This window comes from Phoenix dactylifera, chromosome 8 (assembly GCF_009389715.1).
Source record: "Phoenix dactylifera cultivar Barhee BC4 chromosome 8, palm_55x_up_171113_PBpolish2nd_filt_p, whole genome shotgun sequence".
Taxonomy (NCBI): domain Eukaryota; kingdom Viridiplantae; phylum Streptophyta; class Magnoliopsida; order Arecales; family Arecaceae; genus Phoenix; species Phoenix dactylifera.
The window spans coordinates 29,349,631-29,373,053 of NC_052399.1; the positions used below are offsets into that span (position 1 = coordinate 29,349,631).

The window sequence follows — 23,423 nt, forward strand, 5'->3', positions numbered from 1 at the left end:
AAAGATTCATAAGGCAACTACAAAATCTTTGATTTAATTAGAACATATTTATTTCTTTGTTTCTTTATTTAATCACTAAAAGCGCCATTGTATTTTAGAGCGTGTAACCACCTTCCTTACTCTGCCACACAGATTACTTTCGTACTAAATTCCTCTTCCATGATAACTTGGCTAGGGTGCGTTGAGGTATAAAAGTGTCTTCGCTTTCTTACATACGAAAGAAGTATGGAAGATATCTATCACGTCTTTTAGAGAAAGCACCACTTGAAGTCGGATTGTACTTGAATCTGGAGATTTGGTGTTCATCTGAGGATGACATCTGCTGCCGGGGGTTTCACCCCGGCAGCAGCCCACACACCAGCGAGCAGGAAAAGCATCTGCGTCCCTCCCGAGGTATTATCCGCTCTGGGATTGCCGCTTCGGGTCTCCGGGAGGTCGCCCAGGGTCTTTGCCCAATGACAGTCCCGAGCCCTAACGGCGCGGGGGTCCGCGGAGGTACTACCCCTACCCTCACGGTTTTGTCCTACAAAAGGGCCCTCGTGAGGAAAGGTTTGCACCTCCTCATTATAAGGCACAGACCTTTCCGCTGATTAGTCGATGTGGGACTAAACTGGAAACCCCATTCCACAACACAGCCCCCCCAGCGGGAAGATCTGTGCGTGGCCGGGGCCCTTCCTCTAGCGCCAACTGCTGCCGGGGTGAAACCCCGCAACAACATCATTCCTAACGCTCCTCCCCGCAACGTAGGTGGGTGAGGGTTGAGGGGAGGCTTCAGGAGTCGCTTAAGTTGTGCCGCGAGTCAGCGGCGGGGAGACAGGTGGGACGGGAGAGTTGACGAACGGGCAGCGTGAGCCTTTTTGCGCGGGAGCGGGCCCAAGGTTGCTTTAGGGCGCGGCCCTCGTGATGCGGCTGCCCTACAGTTGTAAGGAACCGGGCAAAACTTGCATGCGAAGTAGTGGAACCCATCGTAGGGTGGAAATAGAACTAATATATAATAAAGCTACGTGGCATCAAGTGCATGTCACCTTCTCTAGATGGACCCAGGTCTGGCCATTATTAGTGCATGGGACAATTGATACCATCCTCCAAGGCATGGAATATTTCGGTAAGAATCATGTGGGCGCCACATGATATAAATTAATGAAAGTAGATAAGATTTCTCCTAAATCCTAACAAAATGAGGTCGCCTGAGGGTGACATCTTAAATTACTAGAATGCATTTAAATTTTTTAAATATAACTTTGTGTCCAGGATGGTACCATTCTTTCACTCTTTTGAAGTAAAAAATATTTATAGAAAAGCTAATAGAGCTGTAGATTAATTGGCAGCATATGTTGCTGATCATATAGAATCTACTCTCTAGATGACTGTGAGATGCTCGTGAATGTATTCATTCTAGATTGATTTAATAATTCTAGTTTACCAAAAAAAAACTTAATATCAAGTCGGAGACAATTGGAGGCATCTCCATAGGGTTATTTCCAATAGTTGGTTGTGCAAGTAGTTTTCTTTGAGCTCCATGAAGCTCCACTTAGATTTTTATTTATTATTTAAGAAATTGTGGAACCTAATCAAGTACTAGAATGGGAATCTTTTATCACCTAAAGAGGCTATATGAACTTGGTTGGCTAGTTGGCATTCCATAAAACTCCATCTGCTCATTCTTAATACTACCTACCAAGCTGAACTGCCAAATGATTGGATAAAAGAAAAGTTAAAAAGAAAATCACAAGGGGTAAGGAAATTAACAATATCCTATTACGAGTTCTGCAATATTTTTTATCAAATTCTGTCAAACAGAGGCAGAGTTGGTTCAAAAGAAATATATCAACTTAAAATAATTAATATATAGATGGCTACGTCACGCCTGACGAGCAAAGCAATATATACTATGAATGGCTGCAATCCTGCGATCTCATGATAGCATTTTCTATTAGCCGCATGGTGGTCTCTTACATATATTCCATTGATCACAAGTATTCGATGCAATTTTTTTTTCTAAAAAAAATGTTAATAAACATGCAGCATAGAAGTGGACGTTGAACGAACAACACGTGGCATGTGTTTATGTAAAGGTTGGAACTAATGCCATGGGTGGACTAGAGTGCTCCCATGTACCTCAAACTTAGCCAATTATAAAAGAATTATGGAAGTGTTATTGTCTCCAGCCATTTGACCAGCAAGTTGGTGAACTGCTGTCAAGTTAGAGAATCAATTAATCGAGGCTGGAGTTTGACACTATTTTAGTGGTTAGTTATATTGCGATTCATTGACAAGTTCTAATTCTATTAGAATTTTTATTTAATTGGTCATTAGTTTTAATAATTTTAGGATTCTATTCATAGTTTTATTCTACTTAGTTATTTCTTACAAAATAGTTCTTCTTATTCTTTAGTAGTTATCAAGTCTTATTTTTCGGTGGATGTTTGTTTTTAAATTTGAGTGGAAATTAAATATCCACCCATATGAACTCTATTTAAAAAGACTTTTGGTATATCCTTTAGTGTGGCATGGAAAAGAAAGAGAGGGAGAGAGAGAGAGAGAGAGAGTTATCATTCTTTTCTTTTTTGTTTTTTGTTTAGTGTTTGTTTTAGATTTTAGGACGGCACGGTCGATCTACTCCACGTAATGTGCTGCTCTACAAGTTATTGGCCCAATGCAAAATGTGATTGGTTGACCTACTCCAAGAAACATTGCAGCTTGTCCACTGTCAAACATTGGTAAAACTAGCAATATGATGCTTATGCACAACCTTAATGAGACAAGTTTCAGAGAACATGGTGATGTGTATAAATATACATTCTTACTTTGTACAGATGCATTAAGGACGAGGAGGAAGAATGAATTTATTGCATAAACTTGTATTTTGTGTACTCAACATAAGGAGGAGGAAAAATAGGATTTGCAAAAGAGGATATAGTACTTAAATAGTAAACAATTAATCTTTGTAGGATGATAATAGATGGAATGAAAAATCTCCCTAAAGTTTACCTATTAGATCTCAATTATCCCTTAGTCAAAGGAAAGCAAAGATGACTTATAAGTCGATCTGGGGCTGTGAAGGGAAAAGATAAAAGAAGGAGTTGCAGCAGCGTATAGAAACAACAGCAGCAGTACGGCTTTTAGAGGGCCCTCTCCTCTCTTCTATTACTTGTTAAAGTTGTCCTGTCTTTTATTATTATAACATAGCCAACAAAATTTGGTAGTTGTTACTTTTGTAATCATTCTATCCAGAAGCATTACATCAATTAATTTTATTTTAGGGAATTTTGTAGAAAATTTCACTACTTTTAAACTTGTAAAAAAAAATATTTCACTGGACCATTATATTCTCAGAAGAATATACAAAAATTTCCAGCAGATATTCATGCATTAGTAATGGATACACGTATAAGACAAGTTGATCCACACTTAAAAAATGTTCCTATACGTAGCTCTCGAGGTAAGCCTTCAAAGATCCCAGTAAAGTTCAAACAATTTTGCAGCAAAGATGAATATGATCCTTTTTTCCAAATCCAATATTTGAGGTGGATGTTCTCAACAACCATGTATTGCAAATTGTAAGAACGAATTAGTTTGCTCTTGCATAGTCCATTGGAATAGGATTCTAAGTTGTCAAAATCTTACACAGAAAAGCAAGCTGAAAAGTATTATTTAAGTTTTTGGACTTGTTTAAATATCTAAGATTTCTTTAGTATTCAAATGATACATACTCAAACGGATTCTCACACACTCCTTCCGTTTAAGCCTTGGCATTCTCGCCAGATTAAGAATCCAAATCCAATAAAATCTAATCATAAATACCACCATTGGCTCATGCTCAACTCCAAATAAGCCATGGACCGAGATTGCTCTAATTTTGGTTGCAATGACCTAGGGAGAACTAAACTCAATCCATGACCTGTGTATGCTTAAGAGATAATGCAGCATGAATCCTTTTGGGATCTATCATGCATGATGTTTGTAATTGGATTTGATTGAATTTAATTAGATATGGGCTTTTAGCTTGACGAGGATACTAGGGCTTAAACAAGGAAAGTGTCTGAGGATCCGTGCAAATATATGTTTAATCCCCTATCGGCTATGTACTATATTGATCTTGGATACTTGTACAAGGTTAAAGATCCAACTAAAATTTTTGGACAAGTTTTTTTGGCTGAGGTCCTAAGTTATTATAAATGGTATCCTTGAGCCCACATGGGTTCTCACACAAGCCCATGGTTTCATATTGCGTTTGAGAGCTTTCAAGGCTCTTCCCCCGGTTTGTTTCTTAAGAAAAATGAAAAGAAAAAAAGGAAAAAAAAATGGAGGTCTTCATGGTCATAGCGGGTGAAATTCTCACAACATAGCTATGGCTACAAGTGAATAATTTTCTTCCATCTATTCTTGCTACTAACATAGTCATTGGTTACATAAGAGCTAAGGGCATCTAAATAACATGAGTCAAAATTTAATAATTAATCAATCAAACTCCCAAGGGCGATATGCTTAAATAATTAGCAAATGGAATGCTAGATATGGTTGATCTTCTGAACCAAGGAAAGGTTTCTAAGGTCTTCTTTTTTTCTTTCTTTTTTTTTGAGAAAAAAATATGGTTTGTCATGCGTTGCTCTGGCCATTTACAATGAATATCCAATTGTTTCTTAATCTTTAGGCAACGTAAGCTCCTTTTTGACAGCTAATTGCCGGGTGCCTCAAACCAGACTGTTGCGGTCTGCTGACCTCCTTTCTTCGTTTATTCACCCATCCAGGACATGGCTATCTCCAGTACGGGCATCTTTTTCATCGGGCATGGATTTTTTGATATAAGAAAAACTTATACAAAAAATATTCATTCATATCCATATAAATGAGAATAAATTTTTTGTTTGGAGAAAAATGATGTTATGTCAAGGTTACAGACTTGCAGTTGGGGGGTGAAGAAATGTTGTTCGAATAGTATTTGAAAATAACGGATGAAAAAGAAGATATTTTCTTGAAACCGGATGAACTGGATAAAAGTATAATAATATATTATTTTATAATTATCATATGATAATAATATATTTTTACATTGCAACTATCCCGCCATTTAGTCTGGGTTAAGAAGCATTAGGCCCTGTTTGGCAAAGCTGGTGGCAATAGAGCTTTTGGAAGTAGAGCTTTTTGAAGTAAAGCTTTTATAAAAATCTATTTGCTATTTGATAATTATATTTCTAAAATATTGTGAAACTTTAACATGTGTTTGGTAAATAAACTGAGAAAGTATTTTTAGTATGACAAAAAGGACATTGTATAATATTATACAACAGAACATAATAAAATATAATATATATTAATACATAAATATATGATATAGTATAATATTATTGTAATGTAATATAATATTATTATAATATAATATTGTATACTATAGCATAATAGTTCAATATAATATTAAATTATTTAACATGGCATATCAATATATTATGATATAATGTAATATAATATTATATTTATAGTATAATACAATAATAAAGACATAAAATATTATAATTATTAGCGTAAATAATTAATTTTTCATAATATAACATAATATTAAATTATTTAACATAATATATTAATATATTATGATATAATGTAATATAATATTATATTTATAGTATAATACAATAATGAATGTATAAAATATTATAATTATTAATGTAAATTAATTTTCCACAATATAACATAATACTAAATTATTTAATATAACATATTAATGTATTATGATATAATGTAATATAATATTATATTTATAGTATAATACAATAATAAAGGTATAAATATTGTAATTATTAGCGTAAATTAAATTTCCATAATATAACATAATATTAAATTATTTAATACAACATATTAATGTATTATGATATAATGTAATATAATATTATATTTATAGCATAATATAATATTTTTATAATTATAAAATATTTATGGTATAATATTATATTATATTTTTTGTTGGGACTCCTTCAGATTTTCATAATTATAAAAAGATATTTTGTGTAATTGTTATATTTTATTATGGATATTTTGGTTTAAAAAGAAAAAAATATTATAAATCAAAACAGCTTTCCGATGGAGCCTAAAAGTGCTTCTCCAGAAAAGCTGTTTTTAGTTTTCTAGCAAAGCTAAAACAACTTTTTAAATTTTTTACCAAACATCCCTATTTTATCTAAAAATACTTTTGGAGGGCCAGAAAGTGCTTTTTGGCCTTCCAAAAGCTCTGCCAATGGAGTCTTATTCTTTTATATAAATATCGTTATAGATCACTGCTATCTTGTTCACGCTCAGGACCTCCTTTCGAGGAGGGTTGCCAACTGGCAGGCTGGCACAAGCCTAAATTTAGCCATCTCCTCTTTTTTTCCTACCAACACACACAAGCTGCTTGCACTTCCCTCAAAACACAACCTGTTTGCACAATAACAAGGGAGTATAGACAATTTGTTCTACTCATCAAAAACCTGCAACTAGATTTCCTCTCTTTTGATGTTAAATGATTGATACAATTCGATCACTCAATCAATTATTTGATCAATAGTACCATTAGAGTCCACTTCTTCCCCATGCTACGAGCAAGAGGGAAAATGAAAAAGAGTACCCTACCATCTCTCGGTGGATTAATTAACATGATCACGAAGAATAATTAATGGTCCATTTGATTATATGTGCATGTAAACTCTGTTTCTCTATAAATTAGTAAAATATCAAATAGAGATTAATGTTGAAGATAGCATCTGCGCAAAAGTTATGCTATCCTTTGCATTCCCCCCCCCCCCCCCCCCCCCCCCTTCCCACTATTTTTAAAAAGCAATACATTTTTACTACCAAAATTTCTAAAGGTTTTATAAATAATTTTAAATAATAAAAGTTTTTCATCATACATGTTGTTTAATCTAGTTTCCTTTTTTCTAGGGTTTTGGAAACAAAAATAGAAAATAAAAGCAATGCTACACGGGACCTCAATTTTCATAATGGAGGAGAAGTTGTATTTATACCCTAAGGGCTCGTTTGGTTCGCGGAAAGTATTTTTCCTCCTAGAAATATAATTCCTGGAAAGCAGATTCTTAGGAAGAGAATGCCTAGGAAAGTGACAGATTTCCAAAGTGTTTATGTTTGGTCGACTATCTACTTTCTTGGGAAAGTTATGTATAATTCCTATTATACCCTTAATAAAAATTAGGTTTTTAATGCCTCTTTAATGCTTCTTTAATACTGAAGGGTCTTTATGGAAAAAATAAAAATGGAGTGATTCCCGCCTCATGGAAAAATAACTTTCCCATATTTCTCATGGGAAAGACTTTCCAATGAAATGTGGGAATCATATTCCTATGGGAATACAACTTTCCCATTTCTCTCCTTTGAAAACTCCAACCAAACAAGAGGCATCTCATTACTTTCCCGTTGACCACACTTTCCCCTTTCTTTTCCCGCGAACCAAACGAGCCCTAAAGAAACTCAAGTGAAGCATATAATGAGCTACTATTGGATGTTCTCAGCAAATTAAGTTTTAAATTGAAGCTTTGTTCTAACTTGTAAACCCATAGCATCAAGAAACATTACATAAGTAACATAACTAAACTTAGTTTAAAGTAATTCTTTTTTTCATTTTATTTCATTCCATGGAATCCTTTAGTTGGCCTCCCTGGGCCTAGATACTATTTTAGGGAAAAGATGGATATGTTCCCTACTGTTTAACTTAGTTTGTATCTGATCTCAACTTTTACAAGCATTCAGAGCCATTGAGGTAGATCACGTATTAATCAGAGGAGATCCTCTAGTATGTAGCAATATTTTGGCATTGTATATTTTGGAAATGAAAAAAAATACTCTTTACTACGATTCAGGGAAAAGAATATATATGTACATGGCATGGCTTTTGCATGAGCATGATGCTTTTTATTCCTCATGCCGGGGCTTGGACAAAAGCAACTTAACATGATAATCAAGCCAATGGTTAACTAATAACAATAGCAATATTAGGACTTGCAAACTGTAAGGCATTTCTCCTTTTAAAAAATTGATATCACTAGAATTGTGCGTGAGTGACTCATTCTTTTTGAATGACACTAGTTTATAAAGGTTATAGTTGGCTACAGAATTTTTGGCTTGAACTATTTTGAAATTTGTATAGCTTGAACTATTTACTTTACAATATATGTCTTAAGATGCTGGAGGAAACTGAGTTTACAATGATAAGCACTATTGTAATATTTGATGATTTTCTAAAAAACTTTATAAATAATTTACGGATGTAAACCAAGAAATATCAATTTTGACCTGCAGTATGTGGTGGGATTATGAAAACACTGTTAGCACGTCGCCTAATTCTAGGAGACTTGATGTGGCCCACTTAATCAAGCTTATCCCACATCAAGATAAACCTCGTTTAAATGGTGATTAAATCCAATCAAGAAAGAGGTAATATGGAGTTTATCTTATCTGGTAGTTTCTGTGATGCATAGAAACTAATTAGAGATAAACTTTAAAGATAACGATCGGGGTCCCTAACCTAGTAGTATAAATAAGCTTGTGGATCCATCACCTAGACCTCTTTCTTTGTGGTGTGACAACTACATGCTTGAACAGCATTGGCAAAGGTCAGTAAAAATTTATTTGATTATTATTATTCCGCTGCATGATATGCCTACAAACACAGATAAACTTTTTTTATTATAATAAATATTAAATATTAAATAAATATTATAATTAGCAAAGAGAAATTTTATAGTTCCAGCTGGAGATTATGTTTGGTAGGGAGTGACATACCTTCATGCAGGCCAAAGAAGAGTTTTACATAGTTTGACAAATGGGAGTATGAACTTTTTTCCACATAGTGATATTTTGCTCCAACACCAATGGTAAAGATAGCATGTATGGTGATAAGCAAAAGATATAGTTGTATATACAAGATTCTCATCTATTTATTCAGCATTATTGTTCCCTATTGGCAAGTTAAACAATAATTTTAGTTAAAGATAAATTACATTGTATGGGCCTTTTTATGGGTGGTGCTATAAAACAATATTTGTCAAGGTAGCGGAGGTCATAGGTGTTGATGTTGTGACAATAGAATTGTAATAATGCCAATTATTGCTATTGTTTTTAATTATAAATATAAATAAATATTATAATCAAAAAAGTTAATAATTGAAATAACACTGCCTGCTTGAAGATTTTTTTGTAGCAATTTTTGCTTGAAGATGCCCTCCAAATAAACCAATGAATCTTGCCCTTTTTCTTCTATTTTGTTTAAAATATGAACTAATCGAGTCCAACATCAAAAAAAGGGCATATGACATTATAGGGATAAATTTGCTCTACAGATGAAACCTCAGGACGAAAGTTAAAGTTTCTTTGCATTATAATAGTAGAAAAAGAGTAAGTTAATGAAAACTTCTCGTATTGACATACAATTATTTAACTGGCTCATACGGAGCTTCAAATTGTTTTCAGGCTTACTTCCAATTCTCAGTATGAACTTCTGAAGCATATTTAAAATAGTAAGTACCAAGTTTCTAAATAAACTGAAAATTATTTGTGACTGGCCAGATCAAGCAATTGCGGATTGGTCCCATCCGATGGGTAAACACGAAACATCAATTCAAGCCCGTGGGCCGATACGTTTATGTGATCGAAATTTTGAATGCTGATATGGAGTTATTATTTATTTGTTTATTTTTTATTTATACAGTGGTTTCCCTCACCAGCCGTGGGTGGATGCACAATAAAGTCAAAAAAAAAAAAAAAACAATTACGGAGAAGAGAATGAATCGAGTCATGATCCTCCCAAAGATACTTCTGAATGATGCGCAGCATAGGAGGCGACTCAGTCCGCGGCATTATTTGCCTCGCGATAGACATGAGAGGTCAGAAAGAAGCCACACTCCCCCTGCGAGCCCACAAATATCTCGAAGAAGTGGGTGTTGATCGTTACAGGTGCATTGCCCTCGGATTCACTCAATCACTGTAGCCGATTCCAGGTGGATGCTATCAGCCCCGAGCACTTGCCTCGTTTAGATAATCCCCTCCCAAGCTGCCTCGCATAAGAATTATAACCATGAGTTGGCATCAGATGCACTGTCTTGTGAGGGATCAATTGTGTACTTTCAAACCTAATCCAGTGCTTGAGACAGCTAATGGACACAGTGAAATACTTGCATAGGACCGTATTGAAGCAACGACCTTTAAATTTTCCACACTAATAAAGGGCTTGCAGTGTGAACAGCAGTTCAAGAATATTCTAATCAATAAGCTTGCAATCTGAGTAGAGTAATTAGGAATGATGCCATCGTATATACATTGTCATTTCATCCTTCAGAGTATATCCAGTTCATTATTTCACACTTCTTCCTGATTTAGGGGCTATTTAATTCAAAGCTTTTGGGCTTTTCTGTGAGGCTAGCTACTGGAGAAAGAATTGATATGCAAATCACAGCTCAAGAACTACTGAAGTGCTGTCGTTTGTAAAGATACTAACCTTGTTATTGTTGTTTCATTTGAGTTGTTTTTAATCTGTGGTTTCCTGAACGCAACCTTGATTTATCTAGCAGGCCATTTTGTCGACTGAATGCTGTATTTCATAATTTGTCAGGTGGATACCTGAGAATTTTTGGAAGTCGTGTCCTGTATGGTTGAGACCCCGGAGTCAACAGCAGGAATATGAGCTTGTGTCGCTGGTGGTTGAAGGCCAGCAAGAGGGTGATGCTCTTGTAGTCCTTTGTATTGCCTTATTTTGGCATCAATCTTCTTGTCCAATTCATAGAGAACGGATCCAAAGGAATCCGAAGAAGAACATGGATTGAGAGAACTGCCATGCGTCCCTGTATTTATCACACTAAATACATCCATTCTTCTGAAGAGCAAATGGATTGAATGCCCGTACACTGCAGATATCTCATCTGAATTCAGTTCGATTATTGTATCTGTTAGCTTAGCTTTAGCTTAGCTGTATATTAGCTTAGCTAGTGACATGATTTGATAATATAGCCGTTGTATCTGTACATGAGCTGTATACAATAGCCACCTTCTTATAAAAGGTGGGCGGTTTCTACTCAGTAAGAAAAGATCTTCATCTTCTCTTCTCCTCTATCTTAACATCTTAACATGGTATCAGAGCCATAAAAATCTTTCTCGTTGGTCTCTTTTTCCCTCCCTCTAGTAGGCCACCGCCGGCCACTTCTTCTTCGGCGGCGGCAGGCATTGCCAGGATCGTCGGGATCTGGCACGACGGAAGTGTACCTGAAGCGTACCTTTTTTTTTTTTCGCCAGGATCGTCGGAATCTAGCACGTCGAACATCCAGCCCACACCTTGCAGCAGTTTCCCTCCTCTGCATCACGATCGAGGACGGCTGGACCAGAAGACGGAGGAAGTCCAGTCCAAGTTGAGGCAGACGTTCCTGAGGGCCCCGGGGAGACCCATCATCCACCGTCCGTCGCCGCCTACCCCGCTCTTTTCCTGTCGCCAATCGGGCCGGATCCGGAGGAGACGTCCACCGCCGTCGCTTGCCGCCGAGCGCCAAGTCCGGAATCGGAGAAGAGGACCTCCTTTCCTCGTCGCCGTCGTCGTCCGGAGAAAAGGATCTCCCTTCCTCGGCGTCGTAGTGCTCGAGAGCGAGAGCTGGCTGCAAGTTCTCATACGACGCTGTCTTCTCTTCCGTCGTCGCGTGTAGCGCCGTCACCATCACCGGTCTCCTCCTGACCCTTGAGATCCCGAGCTCTTCTCCCTTGGTCGAAGCCGTGGAGCTCATCTCCTTCTTCCGAGCCTTCTCCACTTTCTTCCTCATCGGTTAGCTTCTCTCCAAGGTTTGTCATCACATGGCGGAGCTCGGCAGCAGATATAAAACCATTCTGATCCTTGTCAAACACTTTGAATGCTTCCTTGAGTTCTTCTTCAGAATCAGTGTCTTTCATTTTGCGTGCCATCAAATTCAAGAACTCAGGAAAATCAATGGTTCCATTTTGATCAGCATCAACTTCATTAATCATATCCTGCAGTTCAGCTTCAGTGGGATTCTGTCCCAAGGATCTCATCACAGTGCCCAGTTCCTTGGTAGTTATGCAGCCATCTCCGTCCTTGTCGAAGAGGCTGAAGGCCTCCTTGAACTCCGGGATCTGCTCCTCCGTCAGCTGCTCCGCCATTGATTCCGATTCCAAGCTAGCACACCACGACGATCTCTCGCTCTCGCTTCGCCTCTCTCTCGCCGTCTCTTGCTCTCCTTATAGTTTTTTTCCCTCAATCGGGCCGGATCCGGAGGAGACGTCCACCGCCGTCGCTTGCCGCCGAGCGCCAAGTCCGGAATCGGAGAAGAGGACCTCCTTTCCTCGTCGCCGTCGTCGTCCGGAGAAAAGGATCTCCCTTCCTCGGCGTCGTAGTGCTCGAGAGCGAGAGCTGGCTGCAAGTTCTCATACGACGCTGTCTTCTCTTCCGTCGTCGCGTGTAGCGCCGTCACCATCACCGGTCTCCTCCTGACCCTTGAGATCCCGAGCTCTTCTCCCTTGGTCGAAGCCGTGGAGCTCATCTCCTTCTTCCGAGCCTTCTCCACTTTCTTCCCGAGCTCCCCCTGCCTCAGTTCCTCGAGCCAACCCCCCCTCTGAACAAAGCCAGGGAAGCCACTCCGTTTTGGCCCTGACCCCTTGCACTTGCAAATTCAAAAAGCCTCTGCCACCCCCTCTCTGAGACGTGACACAAAGTCACCTTTCTCCTAGCGCCAGGTACAGAGGTTGAAAAGTTCCAGTCACATCAAAAAAAAAAAAAAGAAAAAAAAAAGAGAAGGAAGTAAGGTTTTGTTTGAGGTCCCAATTATGACCACAACAGCTGGTATTTTACCCACTTTTTTTTCTTCTGAAGAAAAGTCTAGTAAATTTCAGGGACGGTATTTTTATTGTGGCAAAATAGGCCATAAAATTTTAAAGTGTAGGAAGAAACAAGCTGAGAAGAAAGCAGCTTAGAAAGCTCAGATGGCCTCGTCACATTGGACTGCAGCTGTTGCTTCTACTGGTTCGTCAGCGTCTGCATCTTCTTCTTCTATATCTACTTCATCCATTACTACAGCAGATATTGAGGCAATAGTTCATCAGGTTTTATCTCGCACTACCTTCTCTACCACCTCAGGTAAACCTTCCTCTTGGTTCATTGACTCTGCATGTTGTAATCACATGACCTCTGATCCCTCTTTAGTTTCTGTAGAAACTAACTTGAATCATGTTCCCGTTATTTACACTGCTAATGGCTCTCATATGACTGTTAGCCACGTGGGTTCTGTCTCTACTTCTACCTTATCTTTACCAAATACATATGTTGTTCCGAAACTATCTCTTAACTTGCTGTCTGTTGGTCAACTTGTAGAACATGGCCTTAAGGTAACCTTTACTGATAAAGGTTGTGATGTGCAGGATCAGAAAACGGGTCAGCTCGTTGGGACTGGGCGTAAAGTTGGTCGTCTGTTTGAGCTCACATCATTACATGTACCTAGCTCTAGTCCTATTCCATCAGTTGTTGCTGTCTCCTCGAGTCTTTGGCATTCTCGTTTGGGGCATGCTTCATTGTCTCGTGTCCAGTCTTTGACTTCGAGCGGTTATTTGGGAAAAGTTAACTTTCAACCTTTTGATTGTATCTCCTGTCAATTAGGTAAACAAAATGCTCTGCCCTTTAATAAAAGCATTTTTTTCTCCACCGCACCTTTTGATTTAATACACTCTAATATTTGGGGACCTGCTCCTGTTGCGACTAAGGGAGGATCACGATATTTTGTGTTGTTTATTGATGATTACTCACGGTATACATGGCTTTATCTTTTACGTGATCGCTCCGAGTTGCTTGACACTTTTCGTGATTTTCAGCAGATGGTTAAAACCCAGTTTGGTCGACCCATAAAAGTTTTTCGTGGTGACAACGCCATGGAATATACCTCTACCTCCACTACAGGAAAAGTCGGTTTTACCGACGCTTTTTTGCCGACGCTTTTCACAAGCGTCGGCAATTTTTGGTCTAGCGTCGAAATTTGCCGACGCGCAAAAGACGACGCTAATAAGCGTCGGTGTAGTATTGGGCCTAAGACGACGCTAAAAAAGCGTCGTCGAAAGCCAACATTCCCACCATCACCCGAGCCCTCTCTCTTTCCGTTTTCCCGGCCACCGCCCTCCACCCTCAACCCATTCCAGAGATCGAAGAGAAAACGGAACCCCCTTCCCTTTCCTCGTCCATTCCTCGTCTTCTCTCTCTCTCTCTCATCATCATCGCCCCCCCTCCCTAACCCCCTCCAGATTCAAGAAGCAGCGGGGGCAGCGGCTCCGGCCCTTCGTCCGCGACCCCAACGACCAGGCCTGGGCCTTCAACGCCACCGCTACCATCCTCAACTCCGGCACCACCAACCTCAAGGCCTGGGAGCTCCTCATCGGCTTCCGCCACCGCGAGATCCTCGTCTCCGCCTCCTCGGCCATCCTCCCCGACGGCTCCTCCTTCCCCCACTCCACCCCCAACGACTCCGCCACCTCCTTCTCCGGCTCCCCCAACCCCGACCTCAAGTACCCCATCGAGGTCGCCGGCGATCCCTCCCAGATCCGCGCCCAGATCTCCATCGGCCGCACCTTCTTAGGCTCCCCTCCCCCCGCCGCCCCCCTCCCCTCCTCCCTCTCCCTGGCCGACCCTGCCTTCTCCTGCCCCTCCCCCGCTGCCCCCTCCAACACCTCCCTCGCCACCTGCTGCCTTCCCAACCCCGACTTCACCCCCAACACCACCACCAACTCCTCCGATGTCGCGGAGGCCCTCCCCTGCCTCCTCGCCCTCGCCGCCGCTTTCATGAACAGGCCTTCTAGTGGCGGTGGAGTGGCACCAGCGGCCACCCAACCCCAAGAACCCCATCGTCTTCTTCGACGTCACCATCGGCACCATCCCAGCCGGCCGCATCAAGATGGAGCTCTGGTCTCTGTCACCTCCTTAAGAGATAGAGGTAGCCTCCTTTCTGTCACCTCTTAGATCCAAGCAATGAAGCTTTCTCCTCTTCTTCTTGGTTTCCTATCAGTTCTGCTGCTGCTCTCAGTCCCAGTCTCATCCTCGCCATGCCATTTCCCTGCCGTTGTCAATCTGGGCGACTCAAATTCAGATACAGGTGGTCTCTCAGCCGCCTTCGGGCCGGTCCGCACACCGTACGGTGAGACCTTCTTCAGGATGCCCGCAGGCAGGTACTCAGATGGCCGCCTTATCATCGACTTCATTGGTAATTATCTCCCTTTTATCCATATAAATTAGCTGCTAATCAACGCCATCTAGAACTCTTACTTCAAACAGTTGAATTTGAGGGGTAGTTTTCAGGGAATTAAAGATCACTAAAGCCCATGGGGGTCACTCATGGAGACCCAATACAGAATCCTAGTACTGATCCACTATAAATTATCTGATCGAATTTGTGGTCGTGTTTTTTTGTCAAATTTCCAGCTGAGAGCTTTGGACTGCCATACCTCAGTGCGTACCTTGATTCATTGGGCACGAATTTCCGGCATGGTGCTAATTTTGCATCTGCAGGAGCTACAATTATGCCGCAGAACGTAACCCTTTCTCAGGGTGGCTACAGTCCCTTCTCTTTAGATGTGCAGCTGGATGAGTTCTTGCAGTTCAAATCCCGGTCTCAAACGATCTACGAACGAGGCAAGTTCTAGTCATTCTAAACCATCACTCCACTGTAGTTCAGCAGTTGGGTTCTGCTGCTTAAATTTATCAAACTTTTGTTGCATATGAAACAAACCGCAGGAGGAGTTTACAGGGAATTGATGCCCAGAAAGGAGTACTTCTCTCGAGCGCTGTATACATTCGACATCGGTCAGAACGACATCACTGCCTTCTCTTTCCTTAACATATCGGCAAACGATTACATCCCGAATGCTTTGAACGAGTTCTCGTCGGTGATAAAGGTATGGATAGATTGAAAACAGATGATGTTTCTGAGATATGGTATGATGGTGAGCTTGTGTTGGCATGCAGAGCATCTACGAGGAGGGAGGAAGGTCATTTTGGATCCACAACACTGGTCCTCTCGGCTGCCTTTCTTATGTTTTGTTACGAATGCCCCTCACAGCAGAACAGTTGGACTCTGCCGGCTGTGCCATTCCTTACAATCATTACCTTTCAAGACAGAAAGGTAATGAAGCTTCTTAAGTTCTCCAAACATATGGAACTCTTATGTATTGTGGTCCTTCCCTCTGTTTTGCTTAGAACCTCTAATATGTGCTTTGATCATCTTCAGGTTCTTTTGACAGAGGAAATCTCTGGGTCTCTGCGTAAGCTGAAGGTACTCACTAGGTTCTCATTTACATATTGATTCCTTCCAGTTTCAGCTCTTGGCTACATCTGAATTTAAATATTATTTGCAACACCTCGGTGGGTCAGTGGGATTCCAAGCTCTGCTGCTATCCCAGAAGCAGAAGAGCTCTTGGCTACTCTAATTTGTATTGCCTAATGCAACGTTTGAGGGTCTTTGTTGTGTAAGCAACTCATCTGTTTTCTTTCAGCAATACGGTCTTGTTCCTAATGCAAACTCATCCGTGCCCAGTTACTTCCAGCCATATATTGTTGCATCTCATGGACCTTTCCGGACGGGATTTGGAGGGGTATGTTGTCAACTTTCTCATAAACCACCTCTAAGCTATATAAAATTCAATTTATTGCTTTTAATTTTAATTACAAGGAGGAAAATCATATTTTCTCAGTGTTTTTCTATCTTGAAAGTAAGAAATGCCTGGGACCAACAATTAATTGTTTTGTAGGAATATATCTAGCTGATTTTCATGCTGTTCTTTTTCTCCCCAATAAACATATAATATTCTTTGTCTTATGCAGGAAATAGTGATCTGACTTTGAATAATTTTGGGATTGGAATCTGGTTGTGAAAGTCAAACAAAAGGAGTTATTAGTTTTGGAGTTGGCTTCTATGTACCGTAGAAAGGCAGGAATTTTAATGTGTCCAAATGATGTTTGATGTAGACAGGGATTTTGATTTTAGACAAAATACGTAGGTTTGATGGTTGGATGAATCCTGTAAAGGTTTGGCCACCTCCATTCTTCATTTACTTGCTTTTTGCAAGCATTAGCTGATATTTTTATGGCTTTTATTTGTATGCAAATTGATGTTCATTGCTGTTTTTTTCAGATTGAGGCTGCATCTAAATATTCCACCGTTGATACGCTTAAGCAACAGTTTCGCTTGACTCCTGCGAAGTTTAAGGTTTTTTCCTCTTACCCATGTTAGTGTACAGCTAGTGGGAGGACCTTTAATACCAGTTATCTGGCTACACGTTGCAGTCTACTTCAGTCTTTTTCGGAATTGCAAGAACAAACTAAACTTTGTATCTGTGTATAGTGACACAAGTCTTCACTTGGTTAATATATAGTAGTTACTCTCAGGATCTGCAAGCTATATAAAAGTCATTGCATGTATTTTATTTTGGTCAATCATAAGGGCTGTGTCGAACAGGAGACTTGTCAAAAATTTAACAGCTTTTATCTCACCATGATCAATTACTCTAGTCAAATGGTCGGTTAGATGGTAATTGATGTCATGGCAGTGGTTCTGACAGAGCTATATATCTGTCCTTTTAATGTGGTTTTTCAGTCGTCTAATAAAATCATGAATTTTTATGAATTTTTTTATTTTATGAATTTTTATGAATTTTTATGAATTTTTTTGAATTTTTATGACAGAGCTATATTTGTATACAGGTTTCACATTTCTTTTTATGAATTTTTTTTTAAAAAAATCTCTATTGCCGACGCTTAAAAGCGTCGGCAATAACACTATCCCGGCACAAACGCATAAAAAGATTTTAAGCCTTTGCCGACGCTTTAAAGCGTCGGTAAAGGTAACCAGCCTTTGCCGACGCTTTAAAGCGTCGGTAAAGGTAAGGTAATGCCGACGCATAAAAGCGTCGGTAATCCCGGCAATCCTTTGCCGACGCTTAAAATCGTCGGATATAAAGCCTTTGCCGACGCTTTAAAGCGTCGGTAAAGGTAAGGTAATGCCGACGCAGGCAAAAAGCGTCGGAACGAAAATTATCCACGCCCACCTGCCCGACAGTTTCGTGACGCTTTTGGACGCGTTGGATTAGAAATTACTGACGCTTATAAGCGTCGGGAAAAGCTCTGGAAAGCGCCGGGAAATGCTATTTCTTTTGTAGTGCTCATTCATGAAACTACTTAAACAAGATGGAACAGTATTCCATCGTTCTTGCCCTTACACCTCTCAGCAGAATGGTCGTGCCGAACGAAAGCATCGACACATCTTGGACACTGTCAGATCCCTTCTTCTTTCTGCTGCCTTACCCGAGTCTTTCTGGGGAGAGGCTGCTCTTACAGCAGTCTATACCATCAATCGGGTACCTTCTTCTACAATCTCAAATAAATCACCATATGAGGTTCTTTATGAGAAGGTTCCTGTTTACTCTTTCCTAAAAGTTTTTGGTTGTGTCTGTTTTGTTTTGCTTCCTTCACATGAACGTACTAAACTTGAACCACGCTCACGTCTCTGCTGTTTTCTTGGTTATGGTATTGAACATAAAGGTTATCGTTGTTATGATCCTATTGCCAAGCGACTTCGTATATCCCGACATGTTCAATTTTGGGAACACAAAATATTTACTAGCATCTCTCCGCTCTCCATGGGTCCTCCTCAATATTCTCCTGTCTTCAATAACCCCTCTATTGATCTCTTCCCAGACCCCTTTCCAGTTGCAGGTGATGAGAGCTCATCAGGCAATCTCTCAACGACCGACTCCACTGGGTCTGGACCGTCCACTGATCCGATCATCACAACCGGATCATCCGAGCCTACTCTTCGCCGCTCTAGTAGGGTAAGATCCATCCCATCTCATCTTAATGATTATCACTGTTTTTATGCTCTTGCTACCCTCTATGAGCCTCGCAATTATCGCGAGGCCAGTTCTAATCCTCTTTGGCAAAAGGCCATGTCTGATGAACTCCAAGCTCTTCATGATACGCATACATGGGACCTGACTGACTTGCCTCCTGAAAAGACTGCAGTAGGATGTAAGTGGGTGTATAAGATCAAGACTCGAGCTGATGGTTCAGTGGAACGCTACAAGGCTCGTTTGGTGGCTCGAGGATTCACACAGGAGTATGGTATTGACTATGAGGAGACTTTTTCTCCAGTTGCACGTCTAACCACTTTTCGTTCCTTACTTGCAGTTGCAACTGTCAAGCAATGGAAGATGCATCAGATGGATGTTAAGAATGCTTTTCTCAATGGTGATTTAGCCGAGGAAGTGTACATACAGCCTCCTCCAGGTCTCGCTCATCCACAGGGAAAGGTTTGCCGTCTTCGAAAGGCGCTCTATGGGCTCAAGCAATCTCCTCGAGCTTGGTTTTCCAAGTTCAGTTCAGTCCTCACTCAACAAGGTTTCACTCCTAGTGCATATGACTCTGCACTATTTCTTCGCCGATCTGAGGCTGGTATTATTCTTCTCTTGCTATATGTGGATGATATGGTTATTACTGGAGATGACATGTCAGGGATACATACACTTCAGCAGTTTCTTGGACAACAGTTTGAGATGAAGGATTTAGGATCCCTTAGCTACTTTCTTGGTCTCGAGGTGACATCCAGCTCAGATGGCTACTATCTTTCACAGGCTAAGTATGCTTCCGAGTTGATATCTCGTGCTGGGTTGACAGATAATAAGGCCGTAGATAGTCCTCTGGAAATGAATGCTAAGCTTCTTCCCACAGATGGTGAATTATTGACAGATGCGACTCTATATCGGCAGTTGGTTGGCAGTCTCATCTACCTGACTGTGACACGCCCTGATATTTCTTATGCAGTCACCTTGGTTAGTCAGTTTATGCATGCTCCACGCTCTACACATTATGCAGCAGTCCTACGTATTCTTCGATACGTTAAGGGTACATTGTTTCACGGCCTTCATTTCTCAGCCTACTCCACTTTAGATATACAGGCCTATTCTGATGCTGATTGGGCTGGAGATCCTACAGATCGCCGTTCTACCACAGGCTATTGTTTCTTACTTGGGTCATCTCTTATTTCTTGGAAAAGTAAGAAGCAAACGGTTGTCTCTCGTTCCAGTACAGAGGCTGAGTATCGTGCACTGGCAGATACTACCTCTGAGTTCTTATGGCTTCGATGGCTGCTGCATGATATGGGTGTTCCTTTGACAAGCTGTTCTCCTCTTCATTGTGATAATGTAAGTGCCATGCAAATTGCTCGTAATGATGTGTTTTATGAGCGAACGAAGCATATTGAGATAGATTGTCACTTCATTCGGCATCATATCAAGCAAGGTACTCTTCAGTTGATATATGTTGCTTCTGCGGACCAGCTTGCTGATATCTTTACGAAGGCACATCCACCGGGGCGTCATCGTGATTTGGTTCACAAACTCAAGATGGCATCTTCACTCCCATCTTGAGTTTGAGGGAGGATGTTAGCTTAGCTTTAGCTTAGTTGTATATTAGCTTAGCTAGTGACATGATTTGATAATATAGCCGTTGTATCTGTACATGAGCTGTATACAATAGCCACCTTCTTATAAAAGGTGGGCTATGGATGGTTTCTACTCAGTAAGAAAAGATCTTCATCTTCTCTTCTCCTCTATCTTAACAGTATCGACTCAGCAGTTGTGGATACAACTCTATGTGGTCTGCCGCTTTGCCGATGTTGGTATGCAAAGAAAGCATGAGAAGAGTGAAGGGCATCCAGCATCCTCTCTGGCCTTCATGGATTGGTGTAGGATTCTCCTGCCCTGCTCAATAGTAGCTATAGAAAGAATTGCTGTACCAAATATACCATACCATAGTACCGAATTAGTATGCAGTCTCATACCATATCAATACTTGATATGTCTAACCATCTCGTACTATATCATGTATCAATACTGTAATAGAATGATATTGATACAGAATTTGATACCAGAAGAGCGGACTTTGAGACACTGTCTCTAATCCCTATGCCCTTCTCTTCTTTCGTTTCTGTTCAGCAGATTTCTCTTATTTTTATCTGCTGAAGATCTGTACATTACTCATTGTAAATACTTATAACTGGTAATAAATTTGGGTGGCATTTCGATCCCAGTCAGTGCAAAAAAAAAAGAAAAGAAAAAACAAAGAAAAGAAGAAAACTGTGTAGTCTGCCTCAACATCGGGGTATCTAGGATGTTTCATCATTGGTGTTGTTTTTAGAAAAAATATAGGAAGATGGTAACAGGGCGGAGGCAGAGATTACCTGGAAAACGAAGATGCAGAAGATCAGTGGACATGTATCATTTCATGGAGAGCATTATTGTTTTTTCCTTTTTTTTTTTTTTAAATCTTTCGTGTATTATGAACTTTGTTGTGTAATATTGAGTCTTATCTGCATCTATTATATTCTTTCTAGAAATTTTGTGTTTCTTGAAACAACCTTTGCTGTCATATTGGTGTGATTCTTCGTACATTGTAGATGCTTCTTCGTACATTGTTGTTGAGAACTAGAAGGAAAGGAAATCCAGCCAAAATTTGTGGTGAGGGTGGAATTGAACCCAGGTCACAGATATCTAATACCTAATAAGTTCAGCGAGTTGGCACTATGGACAGATCAGAGTTAAAAAAGTTGAGGAACAAACATCTGCAACAACATGACTTGCTGTTTTGAATCTGGACATAAGATTTAGGTTGCATGAACAGTTGTAACTATTTTGCAATCTTCACCCAAATGGAATGGGTATTGAGTGAATCGTGACTAGAAAGAACAAATTGATGTGTTTCCTACTGATTTCTGATCTTTGGGGATTTATATGGTGCCTTTGTATTATAATACTTTGTTATACAATGATATGCCTTTGTCATGATTATATGAAGGGGACATGCAGCAACACCTGATAGTTTAATATGTATACATCTCGGAACCGACTTATGCTGACAAGGCGAACCAATCAATGAAAGCTCACTACTTAGCCGTGTCTAACTATTCGAATCCGGCCATGTTGGCCACTTAAAGGATATGCAAAGAATCCTCTGCATCTCAGATTTTCTCCATAGATGGCAACAACTTGGTCGTATCGCTAACTGTGTCATAACAAACATGATGCCTAAGCAAATTCTGCTACTGAAAAATGCAGGACAGATTTATGGGGGAGGTATGTGGTTTGTTTCTTTATCAACCAGTTTATAATTCCCAAACTATCTGGTGATAGATTCCGACCGTCGTCTATATATTATATTTTCAAGGGCTCTCTAGGTAAGCTCTATTTTGACTCTTTTGTGTTGCTTTTTTGCCCATCTCGTACCTTTTTCTATTTTCTAAGAATTGTATCTGACTTAGGCATCGGAGGATCTGTCGACCGACACGCTCCAACGAATGGACTTCTTTTTTTTTTTCCCTATTTCAAGTGAGAGCTATCTGAAACCGTTCCTCCACCTTCCAACTCTACCAAAGCATCACTATAGAGATGTGCAGTGATCCCATCCAAACCTTCATTTCGAATGGCAGATTGGCCATGTGTAATGTCCGGGCCCACAACCTACTAGGCCCAATAAGAAATGGGCCCAGTTAAGGGTTTGGGCCCAAATTTCACTGTGGGCAGTGCTGTTATAATGTTTAAAAAAAAAACGAAGGGATAAGACCGACAGGGAAGGGTGACCCTCACCCCTGCTGGCAGCCGATGCCGGCGCATCGGAGACAGGGGGGCGGCGGCGGCCAGTCCCGGAGAGGGGAGGAATGGAGCGGATGGGACCTCTCAGAGGGGGGTCTCATCCTCTAAACAATTGTTTAAGCCTCTGCCGGCAACCCCAAGTCACAGACCCCCAAGAACACTGAACGAGAGAGAGAGCCGAAGCCCTGGAGCCGAAGGCGAAGGAGCCCTGAAGCTCCAAGAGGAAGGAGGGACTACCAGGGGGAAGAACTGCCCAACGGTAACCAGCAAAAAGCCAGGTAAGCCCCCTGCCTTCTCTTCCCCTGTTTTGTGCAAGACAACAAAGAAACAAAGAAAGAAGGGAGGAAGGGGACTGCTGGCAGACCAAGGGAGCGGCCGCGGGCATCCCGCAGTGCCGCCGGCTTCTCCCGGCATCTCTTCCCCGTGGGAGAAGAGAAGGCCGCCGCAGGCGCGGCCGTGGGCTCAGCCGCAGGCGCGGCTGTGGACGCCGCGAGCTCGGCCGTGGCACCGCCGACTGTGGCTCGGCCCTTCCAAACCCCCCTTCTTCCTTCACAGGGGAAGAATGAAGAGAGGAAGAGAGAGGGTTTGGGAGTGAGAGAGAGAATATGGGGGGTTGGTGAAGGGAGGTTGAAGAAAAGACGAAGAATGAAAGAAAGAAAGGAAGAGGGAAAAGAAGAGAGGAAGAGGGGACTCATCCTCGTCGTCGTGTGCGGCGGCCGCCGGCTTCGGCCGCGAGCACCGTCGACGCAGGCGCGGCCGAGAGTGCCGCAGGC

At 40.9% G+C, this 23,423-nt stretch overlaps 2 protein-coding genes across 8 annotated transcripts; one reads left to right on the plus strand and one right to left on the minus strand.

The window, feature by feature from the left end:
- Nucleotides 1-11,616: 11,616 nt before the first annotated feature.
- LOC120111684 (calmodulin-like) lies at nt 11,617-12,234 on the minus strand. The gene has a single exon (XM_039129475.1). It carries the CDS (start codon nt 12,136-12,138, stop codon nt 11,632-11,634), a length of 507 nt encoding a protein of 168 aa, XP_038985403.1. The 5' UTR covers nt 12,139-12,234; the 3' UTR covers nt 11,617-11,631.
- A 1,846-nt stretch (nt 12,235-14,080) lies between these two features.
- LOC120111683 (GDSL esterase/lipase At3g26430-like) lies at nt 14,081-17,499 on the plus strand. Of its 7 annotated transcripts, none has more exons than XM_039129470.1 (8): nt 14,081-14,948; nt 15,021-15,215; nt 15,434-15,643; nt 15,746-15,906; nt 15,977-16,133; nt 16,239-16,602; nt 16,832-17,035; nt 17,142-17,499. In XM_039129470.1, the coding sequence occupies exons 1-6, from the start codon at nt 14,798-14,800 to the stop codon at nt 16,274-16,276; spliced, it is 912 nt and encodes a 303-aa protein (XP_038985398.1). In that variant the 5' UTR covers nt 14,081-14,797; the 3' UTR covers nt 16,277-16,602; nt 16,832-17,035; nt 17,142-17,499. The 7 variants fall into 7 exon arrangements, with proteins under 7 accessions (XP_038985398.1, XP_038985397.1, XP_038985396.1 ...); XM_039129469.1 differs by having other exon boundaries at nt 16,239-16,283; nt 16,382-16,602; nt 16,832-17,499; XM_039129468.1 differs by having other exon boundaries at nt 16,832-17,499.
- Nucleotides 17,500-23,423: the final 5,924 nt, after the last annotated feature.